At 48.5% G+C, this 12,035-nt stretch overlaps 2 protein-coding genes across 6 annotated transcripts in view; one reads left to right on the top strand and one right to left on the bottom strand.

Moving 5' to 3' along the window:
* Positions 1 to 12,035, top strand: part of NBEA (neurobeachin) — a 451,486-nt gene that overhangs the window by 299,818 nt on the left and 139,633 nt on the right. For all 5 annotated transcript variants that reach the window (XM_021541930.3, XM_021541926.2, XM_021541925.3 and 2 more), the window contains one exon: positions 4,977 to 5,113. In XM_021541930.3, coding sequence (XP_021397605.2) covers positions 4,977 to 5,113 — 137 coding nt within the window. The remainder of the gene's footprint in view (positions 1 to 4,976; positions 5,114 to 12,035) is intronic.
* On the bottom strand, positions 6,946 to 9,116 carry MAB21L1 (mab-21 like 1). The gene has a single exon (XM_021541932.2). The coding sequence runs from the start codon at positions 8,899 to 8,901 to the stop codon at positions 7,822 to 7,824; it is 1,080 nt and encodes a 359-aa protein (XP_021397607.1). The 5' UTR covers positions 8,902 to 9,116; the 3' UTR covers positions 6,946 to 7,821.

The following is a 12,035-nucleotide window of genomic DNA, read 5'->3' as shown; positions in this document are numbered from 1 at the left end:
CTTTGCACTGCATGTATTATATTAGATGTTAATTGATTGAAATATTTTTCATACTAAAAAGCTTTTCCCAAATTATTCTGGTACCTATACCTCTTTCTACTTCCATGCTATGTGACTTTCATATCAAGAAACTGTAGTTTTTGAGTTCTTGTGCATGTGTTACATCTGTTTTTTTTTTTAAGTATAAGGATTCTTATACATTTCAAATACAACTGTGACAGATACACCTGGTTTTACACTTAAAGTGTTGAGAAAATTTCAGTTGTCTTATTCCAGGTATCTTGTGCATGATTTTTAGTTATTATTCTTAGTCTAAAATTCTTGTTTGTGTCATATCAAATTACAAAATTTAATTTATGCAAACTATTTCACATAGTAAAAATATTGGTTTCAGTTAATCTATGTTGAATATATGTATATGAAAAAATATCTATATGTTTTTTTTCTTTTAAACCAGTACCAGTTAAAAATTAAATATGCGAACATCCACCTGGTTTTTTTCAGAGTAATTACCAGCAGGTTGTAAAGTTAAATTGGTTGAGCTGATTGGATATGTTTTCAAAGTACTCTTCCCAGCTAATACTTTATGGGTAATCACCAAAATGTTATTTTAAAAGTTAGATTTCTAGGCCTGCGGCGGGTAAATGTCTTTTTTCACAATTCAGCAGATAAAAGAATGTACCTTACACTCCTTAGGAATAACTGAGCCCAATCTTCTTGGCAGATATACCTCCAGTGAAATTTTCAGGCTCATGAATATAACACATGTTTAGCTCTTAGAGCTAAAAATGAGTTTATGAAAATGAAAATATTTGACATAATAAGTTCAAAATACTGCTCTTTAGCAGCTTTCCTTAAAAGGTGCAATTGTACTGGTATTCCATTAGCAGATAACAAATTTTTAAACTTAATAGAACTTTTCACTTGGCTTGATTTGCTTTACTTGAACTTCAAAAATACAAGATCTAAGTTATAAGAGCAGGGAATGAAGTCTCTGACAAAAATTACGCAGGGGAGCAGGGAAATTACATTCTGCTTTTATTCACTGGGACCTTCTAATTTCACAATTATTTACTTTTGGAAAGAAAATATTATTGTAAAAGGTAGATGTGTGGTAGAGTTTATTTTAGAAATGTAATTCACATATGCTGACCACAGGGATCAGGCAAAAGGGAAAAATCAGCATTTGAAAGATTGCTAGACCTGTGTGTCTGAAGTGATTTCTGGACTCGTTTTAAGGCCAGAACTTCTCTGGTAGGTCGCTGCCTTTCTCTGCGGTGGTCCCGATAGCTTCGGAGAGATGTGGAAGAGGCAACGAAAGGATAACTTAAAGAGCGAGGCTTTTGCTTAGGGTCCCAAGAGCTGACAAGCACCCTAGGCACGGGTCCCCTCCACAAACGCCAGCCTGCTGGGAGAAGCGAGGCAGCCACAGGTTGGCTTTTCCCCCGGAGCGGGAAGGGAAGCGCCCGCGCTGCCGCCCGCGGCTCCTGCGCTGCGCGGGAGCGCCCGGCAGCATCCCCGGGTGCCGCTGCTCCGGCTGCCTCTCCCCCGGGCAGCACAGCCCCAGCCCCGGCCTCCTCCGGGGCCGCAGCCGCGCTGGAAATGAATATTTACATCCCCTGGAAAAGCGCAGCTCGCCACCGCCGAGGGGCCGGGCGGAGGCTGGAGACGAAGCTCGTTATCCTTCCCGAATGCGAATGAGCCCGTCCCGCGGCTCTTGGCTCAGGTGTGCTCAGCTTTTGTTTTATTAGATTATCAATTGGGTTTGAGAAGGAAACCCAAAGCCTCCCGGTAGCTCGGTGCCATATGGAAAATCTGCGCTATTTTGATTATGCTCTATGTAAACATTTTAATATCGGATCCTTAAAATCCAGAGACTATCCCAAAGGGGATTAAAACATAATCCTCTCTCTCTATAGCTGTAGTGGATTAATTTCGTATTCTCTCAGTGGCTGGCTTGCTCCCTGAAGGCTACAACAAAAAGACTCAGTGCTCCTTAAACATGCTATGGAATTGCATGTTGTAATTGGAGATTTCCAAAGGACAAGTGTAAAAATGAAACAGTGCTAATGCTGATTTTTTTTTTTTTTTTTTACATTTTGTGCTTTGAGAAAATAAGTCTGTAAAGATATTTTTAAACTTAGTTTGAACATCCCTTTCCTGAAATGCCATATAGTGACTGCTATTTATTTTGCTTTATGGTTTTTTGGGTGGTTTTTTTTTCCCTTTGTTCGTTTGGTTTTTGGTGTTTTTTTTTGGTTTTTGGGGTTTTTGTTTGTTTGTTTGTTTGTTTGTTGTTGTTGTTTTTTTTCCCTAAACAAAAAACACAAGAAAAGCTTTTCTCACCTGGAAAGTACGATAATGCTTCTCCCTTGTTCTTACTGATCTCTCTGACATGTTTACCTTGCAACAAATCTAGGGTGTCATTTGAGTAGAAGGCAGGGCAGATGCCAAGGTACCAGTCTGGGAGGGGGCTCGGAGCCTTTTCTCGGGAGGAGTAGAAAGCCAGAAATCCCCGGTTTCCCCTGCCTTCTGGAATGGGCTAAGAAGTGACTGTTCCCTTTCCCTCCACGTTCACCCCTGCTTTTGCAGCTCTGCCCCTTGCTCCAGTCCGCGAGGGCACATCACCCGCTAACCAAGGCGCTCCATTGTCTTCGTCTGAATGGCAGATTATAGGGTTTGGCCTTTTGGCCATTAAATAGCGGTGGCTTTATTTTTATTTTAGCCACACAACACCAGGGAAAAGAGGTAATTGGATTAAATTGATGTTCTTCCTTCTGGGATTCAGCAAAGCCCACAAACGCCTCCTTAAAGTGATAGAATACCGGGTCGTTTCCAGGACGCGTCTTTCGAAGGCGCTTTTCTCCCCGCACAAAGGCCCGGGAGCCCACCACCCTGCGCCGGGCCAAGTGTGCCCGAGAAGGGACAGAGGAGGGGTAGAGCGCTCTGCTTGAGAGGGCAAGTGCTTCTGCAGGGCAGGGAACCGCCGGCAGCCCAGACCCCCCTTCTGTAAACACAAAGAAAGGGGGCCTGGGGAATAGAAACCCAAATCCACTTGTAATCGTACAAGAGAATCGGGCGTAATTACTTGAGCAACCTAGATGAAGATTGATGAGGCTTTAAAGCGGCGTTTCGGATCGATCACTCTGCCCTTTGGAGCCTCCAGCCGGGCTTCCCCGGCTCTGATCGGCTCCTTTCCCACCGCCGAGGGAGAGAAGATGGAGGCGAGACTGGGAGAGCAGCAAGGCAAGCCCGGCACATGTGATTCCGATCAGCTGACTGGGGTCAAGAGGCTACCTCGGTTTATTAGGAGATGGAAAACAATAAAATGAAAGAAAATAGAGTTTGTATCAATATTATCCCGTCCGCCACGCTGGGCTGCTGAAAGCTGTCACTGAAACTGTGCGGTTTAGCTTCCCCCTGTACGCGCAGCAATCCCTGCCTTCCTCTTTATTTATTTTGCAACGTAAATGACAAAATATTGTGCAATAAGGGCTCAAATTGGGTGTTACAGTAAAGAAAAGCATTAACAACATGACAGTTAGATGCGGAGTAATTTGGGCTAAGTGAGTAATTTGAAGTGCTGCTTGCAAGAGCTGGTAGTGAAGTGTGCAGGCAGTGCTGGAGGAGGAGGAGAGGGCGCATCCGAGGCGTTGGCCCCGGTGCGAGCCGCAGCCCCGGGCTCGGCTCGGCCGCGCCAGCACCGGCACGGCGCTGCTGGAGGGGCGAGCGGCCGCGGAAGGCAGCGGGAGGCTCACGTCTCTCTGCCCTCTGAGCAGCGGTCCCCTTATTGCAAAGGAGATTTTTTAGTTGCATAAAACAACCACTGTTTAGTACCTCCTCAGATGGTCAGTTTGCCAGTTTCTAAAAGGTTCATCAGTCAGGTGTTGTACTCAGCTTCTCAATCCCGGAGTTTTATTAATGTGTCAGATGCGTGCTTGTACATGCATGTGATTCTGTGTGTTTATGTATGTATATACAAATTATCCTACAGGCTTTCATGGTTAAATCTAGAAGAATACTTTTATATATTTTCTTCGAAGCAAGTAAGCTTCCTAAACACGGCCGCTGTCAGCTTTAACAGAAGATTGCCTTGATATTGAAGATAAGATGGTGGAAAAGCGATCCTCTTGTCTTTTGGATTAAAGAAGGGTTTTTTGGTTTTTGTTTTCCTGAGTTAAAATCTAACAATTTATGTGGAGAAAGCTGCCTTTTACAATAGGTTTTCCCCATCCCATCTTTTCAATGCCCGTGAACGCGTCTCGCTAAGGAGTATATTTGAGCGAAGTATTGTTACAGTAATTTTAAAAGGATAAACGGCAGCGAGTTGAAACAAAAATTACCTTGCCGTAAATATATTTAACGATGCTAGCTTTTGTGTGCGTGGGGTATTGAAATAGGTGGGAAAAGGAAAAAAAAAATCCAAACAACTTAAACAACACCTCCCGCCCCTCCCGCGGTATTTGGCTTTACTTGTCCGAATTGAGGTCTGGATCCAGACTTAAAAATGATGCCCCCAGGCCTCGCAGGGCCAGTGTGGCGAGCAGGGGCTGCGGGCTGCCCTGCCCTGCCCTGCGCCCCCGGCCCGGCTTGGCCGCCGCAGGGACCCTGGGCTGCCAGATCGAAGCGGTGTGGAACGAGCCGCCGCTATCGCACATAAACAGTGATAGCATTAACGAGGAGCAAAAGGGCATGAAAAGAGAGGGGACCTTCTTCTAACAGGCAGCTATTTTTCACTCTAACCCCTCTGAATTTCGCTGCTGTGATTTATCTTGCAACCCCGGAGCTCACAAACTCGCTTGTGCCCCGGCCGCGGAGTTCAAAGCGGCGGCCGCGGGCAGGAGGGGAATGAACACGGCGTTTACAAACTGGGTTTACGAGGGGGCTCGCCGGGCGCTGGCTCGGCGGAGGGAAGGGCCACCGGGGATGGGCCGGCCGGGTGCCTCCAACCTGACGCCGCTGCCCTTGCCTTGCAGGCCCCGTGGTCCTCAGCACGCCGGCACAGCTCATCGCCCCCGTGGTGGTGGCCAAGGGGACGCTCTCCATCACCACCACAGAGATCTACTTCGAGGTGGATGAGGATGACTCGGCCTTCAAGAAGATCGACCCCAAGGTGAGTGATGCGGACGGGTCCCGGTCCCCGGTCCCGGCACACGTGCGCCGGGGCCGCCCCCTCATTCCAAACTCTGCTCCTGTCTGCCGCCTTTCGCTGCATTAAAAAAAAAAAAAAAAAAAAAAAAAAAAAAAAAAAAGCGCAATGTATTAATGATGTTAAATCCTCTATTACGGCAGCGTACGCGTTTTCCAGCAGCCTTTCGCGCGGTGCCTTTGTATGAACGTGGTCAGATTTAGTAGTTAAGCCAATTGCTCTGAAATCCCTGGAGGGAGCAGCAGTCCTAGCCCGCAGCCTTCCCGAGACACAGTGGAGGGTTTTACGCCTTCTGAGGTTATCCCGTTATTACAAAAACGTTATTTTCCACGTAAGAAAATACGGCGAATTTTGTAAACACCTTGAAACTGCTGAAATGAAAGTTAATGCTTGTTTTCTGGGTGAAAAAAGAAAATGGGGGAGGGGGGAAAATAGACATGTAGACATGTACCGAAGACTTGGTTCCTGGGAAAGCTCTGTTTTTGGTTTTTTTTTTTTTTTTTTCTGAAGTCATTTACTACTACCAGTTCCCCAGCGCCGCCCCCCTGCCCCCTCCCTTCCGTGAAAACCTCCAGCTCAGCCGCAACAGAGCAGGGAGGGGTGCGTGACTTGAGCGGAAACCTTTGCGTGGCTTTCTCCCCGCGGGAACGGCGCGGGGGATGCCACGCGGGGGAGGAAGGGGCAGACGGAAGGGACGTGTCTAACAGGGCGCTCCTCTCGCCTGCATGTCTTTTTATTCTTATCGCTCTTGCTTTATTTCTTTGCTATTGCTCTGGAAAATGTAGGAAAAGAGGAAATAGAAGAGGTACTTTTACAAAGACCTTGGGGTTTGGGGGGTTTTTAGTGCAGAAATATTATAAATAATTTCCTAGAAAACTCCTCGTCTGAATACGTTTGCAATTAAGTGACTTCTCTTTGGCAAACAATTTGTCAAACTCGGAACTTTCTTCACAGTGCTGGGGTAACAAGTTCTGTCAGAAGCTCTGGGTATAACAGTTTCGCTGAAGTGCACCCGCTGGAAGTAGTTGCTAGTGGGTGTCATACAGGAAGGAGATCGGCCTTTTCAGCACTTGTTGACTGTTAAGACCCTAGTCAAAATGTGCGGTGTTAATTCGCGTTTTGATTTAAAAGCCATTTTAAAGAAATGCATCCTGAGAGGGACCAGGCAGTACAGACGGGCAGCTTTGGAGTGCGTGCACTTTTGTAAGCACGCAGATGTTATTCTCTCTGAATGCCCTGGAAACTGAGGGGTTTGATTTCTGTGAGTGGAACTGGCAATCTTATCACATTTGTAACGGATTTGTAGGTCAGAAGTAATATTGTTGTTCACTTTATTGGGGCTGGCTCTCACCTATAAATTTTATTTTCTCCTTTATTAGTACCTGCACCAAATTGCCAGTTTTATCATGATCACCGCTTACTCAAAACACTGCTTCGCAGATACATTGTGTTTCCTCAGCTTTGTTCAAAAGCCAGCAGAAACACAACAGCACCGTATAATAAACCCTTCAAAACAGACTTCTTTCCTGACGGCTGGAAAAGTGTAACTGTATTAGTAAGTACGCTGGTGTCTGACAGTTGCTGATGGTGATCTGGAGCTAAATTCCAATGTTTGTACAACCAATACTTTCCTATTCTATAAAACTATTCAAAATGCAAAGTCAGGACTCTACCTTTAAGTTTTTTGCTTTGCAGGATTTAAGCAACTATCCACAGAAAGGCAAAATCCAAAAAACATAGCTGCCTCTGGTTTTTCAAGTGGAAAACTTGATCCGATATTGAAACGCTTACCCATATGCATTTTACTTCATTTATTAGCTTGTAATTAAATAAATCAGCAACAGAAATTAAAATCTAAATCACAAAAAGTAATTATCCAGTGTATTTCAAGTGCATTTTCAAATATATAATTCCAATATTCAAGCGTTATTATATAAGCAGAATCCAAATTTCTTTTGAATATATTTAAATAACATTTCAAGTATATTTATGGAATGTTAGAAATAGAACAAGCAATATATATGAAACGAAAAATGTAAACTTGTTAAGTTCAGACACTTCAAAAGACATTTAACAAAAGTACTGTGATAAAATCTACCTTTTTAAATGGTATCTTCTTTTAGCAGAAAATGTCCTTGAAGTATCCAAAATGGCAATTTAACTTCTGCTCACCAAATCACAAAACACCAACATCCACAATTTCAAAGACAATGTGAGATCACAATATTTGATACAAATTAAAAGGTACATTAGGGTTTGTTCAGGTGGCATATCCAAATAGCTTTTACTCACAGAAGGTTTACATAAAAATACTGGGTTTTGTTATAATCCGTTGGTACCATATTTAGGCAGAATGGTCACAATCAAATTACGGCCAATTTTCCTTTACAGGTAGCACACTTTCCTTTTTTGCTTCTTTTTTTTTTTTTTTTTTTTTTTTTTTCTCCTTTCTTTTTGTTTTTCCCCCGTGGGGAACTACAAAACTGATGAAGAGGAACGATGCTTGCTGTTCTCATTTGCTTTTCTTTGTGAAGAGCCTAAGCTATATTCCTTTTTAAAAGAGAATATTATTTGCATTGCCAAGTGGAAATATATGACTTTTCAAACAGGCATCTTAAACTTCATCGGGAAATTAGCAGATTTATCGGTTAGGCCGGTGTTATAGTTGCCCTCTAAAGTTTTTCCAAACTTTTCGGGTTGGTAAGTATTTCCCTAGCCAGTCGCCACGTTTGTTTGGCCGCGTTTTCCAGGGCCGAGTGAGGTTTGCCCTGAAAGAGGTCTAAGTTGGGCAAGAAGTAGTGCGGGCACCTCCTGCACTGGAGGCACGAGATGAGCTGCAGTAAAATCCCGTTGAGCCGGTCCCCCAGGCACGACTCGTCCCAGTCCGATTCGCGGGGATGCTTTTCGCATTCGTAGGAAACCAGAGTTTTCATGTGGTAATTATTCAGGGGCTGGCCCGGCAGCTCCAGGTGACGGTCCCGTAAGGTTTTGAGGATGGAGAGGCATTTTTTCCTGCAGCCGCCCATCTGCAGTCTGTTCTCAGCTTCCGCGAACTGCAGCACCCAGGCATCGCTCTCGGCCGAGCTCTGCTTGCCGGCCAGAGAGTGGCACTCCTTGGACAAGAGGTTGAAGCCTTCCGCCTTGACCTCCGCCACCCGGTTGGGTCCCGGCCAGGGGATGTGGGGAAGCGGCCAGTGTGCAGCACTCCGCGGCCAGATCCCCGTGCACTTGAACGCTGGAGTGATCTGCACGACGTACCGATCCCTGATCCTCAGCTTCACTTCGCTGGTGTCCGCCACCATCTTTACCACGTCTCTGTAACTGCACTTATCCACGGCTTGAGCCACCAGAGTCTGGAATCTGGACCGGATTTTGCGAGCGGAGAGGTAGCCAGACGCCGTGATGAACTCCACCCAGAGGGACATGCTCCTCTTGCGCCCGTCGCTTAACTTTAACACAGCGCAGCCCGGCAAGGAGCCGTCGTCCACGAAGTTGAAAACCCCCATTTGGTTCAGATACAGCACGACTTCAAACTCCGTGGGGGAGATGACTTCCAGCCCCTCGTAGCGATTGTCCATCTCGTTCAAGGAACTGATGAAGCGAGGCTCCTGCACCTCCACCTCCTTCAGCACGTCCGACACCACTTTGCAGACTTCTCGGATTGTTTTGGCGATTGCAGCTTTCCTGGCTTGGCATTTCTCATTGTAGTATTTATTCAAATGATACACCAGCTTGGCCTGGGCCGCGATCATGTTGGGGCAGAGATCCGGATTGTATACCGGAGTCTCGCAATAGGCTGTGGGATCCAATGCGGCTGCTATGGCTGGAGCCAACTTCAGAGGAGAAACAGGCTGCCGCACTCTGAAATGTAACAAATGTTTTTCAAAATGCGCCGGGGCTGCTGCTCCTCAGATGCTCTCTTCCTGCTTTTTTAGATCAGCCGTCTTGAAGTGTGTGTGGCGGGGGGGTGAAGGGGGGGGGAGCGGGCGGGGGACTGGAGGGGGCGATATTTTTCCTTCCCCTTTTTTTAAAGGGTCCGTGAGTGAGAGGAAAGCATCTAGAGCAGCACCTTTCCCAGCAGCAAGAAAAAACAAAAGTTGCACTGAGACACAGCGAGGGTTCCAGTAGTCAAAATAATAAAACCTCTTCGTATTTATTTATGTTTTCCCGTAGTAATCACCGTGTGTATGCAGGGCGGTTAATCAGATGGTGGAAAAAAGTGCCGTGTGTGTATGTCAGAAGAAGCTGGCTGTTGGTTTGTATAAGAGCCCAGATGCACTCGTGTGGAAATTATAAAGGCAGGGCCAGGCAGGCGGGCGGCCAATCGCCACTGGGCTCGTCACTGCAGCCTCTTTCAGCTCAAACCCGCTAATTAATCCCTCTCTAGGAGATAGATATGTATACACAGCCACACGCACATACGCACGCACACGCAGGCACATATAGAAAGGTAGCAGGCTACTGGCTAGAAAGCCGCCCCGGTCCTCTGTACACTCGGAAATCAAGAGAAATCGCCCTCCTTTGGGTGTAACTTGAAGGGTACTGACGTTTGGAGAGGACTTGGCAAAACTGTGCCGCTTCGTACTGAATCCCTGCGTGCCTCCTCATGGCCGGGACGTGAATGCAGGTGTATTAATGGGCATCCATCAACTAGGGAGCTACAGACGGGCTCGCTCCGGCAGGGAGCACAGGCGTAAATTCATTAACCCCCACTCGGCGTCACATCACGCTGTCCTTTTCCTCCCGATAGTTGTCTGTAACTGCAAGCAAGATGTAGGTTTGGATTTTTTTTTTTTTTTTTCTCTCGTGAACCGGCCAGTGAACAAGGCAGCGGATTCACGGCAAATTTAGTGTTCTTTGGAATAAATTATTGCTCAGAAGTCCACGATTTGTATTGTTTTAAAGGATCTCCTGACGGGCTCTAATCGATTTTGAGGTTTAATGCATTTTCGGCATTGTCTCTGCCTTGCTTTTTGTATTTGTACGTTATGAAGGGATAATCAATCGCTAAACATATCTGTCAGGTCTTTTTCACGTTCCTTCAAAAAATCAAGTAGCAGATACAGACGATATATCTCCTTTGCCAATTCTCAGCGTCGTTTTTATATTCTGTATTGCTCTCCGATATGTTGTGAGGAGTGGATGTTCGGCTGGTTTTCTAGACGCACTATAACTCCCTATTAATTTCAAACCTGGAGGATTTATCGTACAGCGAGATGTGCTAGCAAGCTGCGCTTAGTAAATGTGCACACGGGAGGCACGCTAGCGACTGCAAACATGCTGGCTTGCTTGTCTGACAGTTTGGGGTTTCGCCTGTCTGATGTGTAATTAGCAAATTTCGCCTTCGGTACTTTTAAGTGTTGGTAATCGGGACATTTATTTGCAAATAAGCTGGAGTGGTAAACGCTTCTGCTTCATAGCATTTACTGAGCTTCACTTCAAGAGAGCCCTAAATTTTATATTTATATACATAAGGAAAAAAAACACCAAAGCTTTTTTGATCGCTTGGAATCTTTTAAACTACTGACCGATTACCTTTTCCTAAAGTAACGGTCACGGGCGCATCAATCGCTGAGGAGAAGTCATATCACAAAGAACATTTCACGACATTTATTCAGCGTACGAATACGACCAACTTTATTGCACATAGCGGAGAATTTGTGACTGTGCCCTTGGCTCCCTCGGTCTAGCGGTTATATGGTATTCCCGTGCCGCTCCCGAGGAGGAAGCCGACCGGAATCCTTTCCTGCTCGTGACTGAGCCGGGCTTGGGCTGTCGCTGAAAAACTGCAGGTGACCGGTGGTCCCGAAGCAGCTTACCTCTTCTCGGCCGCAGCCCTTGGCCGCCGGGAGAAGGGCGACCACTTTCTCGCTGTTCGGGGCGGAGAGGAGGCAGTTTCCTCCCGGGCTGTCTCCCTCCTCCGCTTAGTTTCCCGTCCGGGCGCCGGGCGGGACACGCGTGCCTCCCCCCGGTCCCGGTGCCTCCCGAGCCGCCGCCGAGCAGCGCTGCCGCGGGGCCCGGCGCCGCCGCCTCCCTCCCTCTCTCCTCCCCCGCGGGGCGGAGGCGTGCGCGGCCGCGGCGCTGCGGGCTGCGAGGGCCGGCTGCCCCAGCCTTCCCGGAGCGGCAGCTCCAGGAGTTCGGGCTGGCTCCGAGGGCACCGGCGGGCGCCTCCCGCCGCTCCTACCGGCGGCTGCCCCGGCTGCGCGGGCAACCTGCTCGGCGGCGGGGGGAAGGTCGGCCCTCTTCTCCCTTCCCCCTTCCGCGGGGCCGGCGCACGCAGAGCCGGCTCGGCGGCACGGCCACCGGCCCCGGCGGCGGGCGGGGAAGGAGCGGCTTCTTCCCGGCCCGGCGCATCCCGCCCCACTGCCCCGGGATGGGGCCCGGCACCACCCAGCCCGCCCCTCGGGCCCGGGGGCGATGCCGGCGGCGCCGTGCGCTCGGAGCCGGGGCGCGCTGGCCGCGGCAGGGCACGGCTGGGCTGCGCACAGGAAGGAGAAGCGGTCAAGTTGGGACCAACTCCGGCGGGCGGGTCCCGGGCACCGACTGCTGCGGGGGAAGGCCCACGGCGGCCCCAGTCCGGCCCCGGCTCCCGCCCCGGGCAGCGGCCGCTGCTCCCGGAGCCGTCCAGCTCCAAGCCGCCGGCGCTGCCGTGTCGGGGGCGGCTTCTTTGGGACGGAAATGTCAAAGAGCCCCTTTCCCACAGGGTCACAGACCAGCGCCGGGTAAAACCGAAAGTTACAGCAGGCGGACAAAAGGTTGTCCCTTCCTCCCTTTCCGCCGAGGGAACAGCCCTTTCCTGCGGTGGGGGCACCCCTCAACTTCCCAGAGATGCAGGAGCCTCAGAGCTGCGCGTTAGCGATGGGGATGTTCCGGGCCAGGTTTTGTT

Source organism: Lonchura striata, chromosome 2 (assembly GCF_046129695.1).
Source record: "Lonchura striata isolate bLonStr1 chromosome 2, bLonStr1.mat, whole genome shotgun sequence".
Classification (NCBI taxonomy): domain Eukaryota; kingdom Metazoa; phylum Chordata; class Aves; order Passeriformes; family Estrildidae; genus Lonchura; species Lonchura striata.
Note: the sequence above shows the minus strand (reverse complement) of the source record. Positions and strands in the feature narration are given on the sequence as shown.

Bases quoted from the DNA above. Each gene is read 5' to 3' on its own strand.
- MAB21L1 (XM_021541932.2), bottom strand. From the start codon at position 8,901: ATGATCGCGGCCCAGGCCAAGCTGGTGTATCATTTGAATAAATACTAC.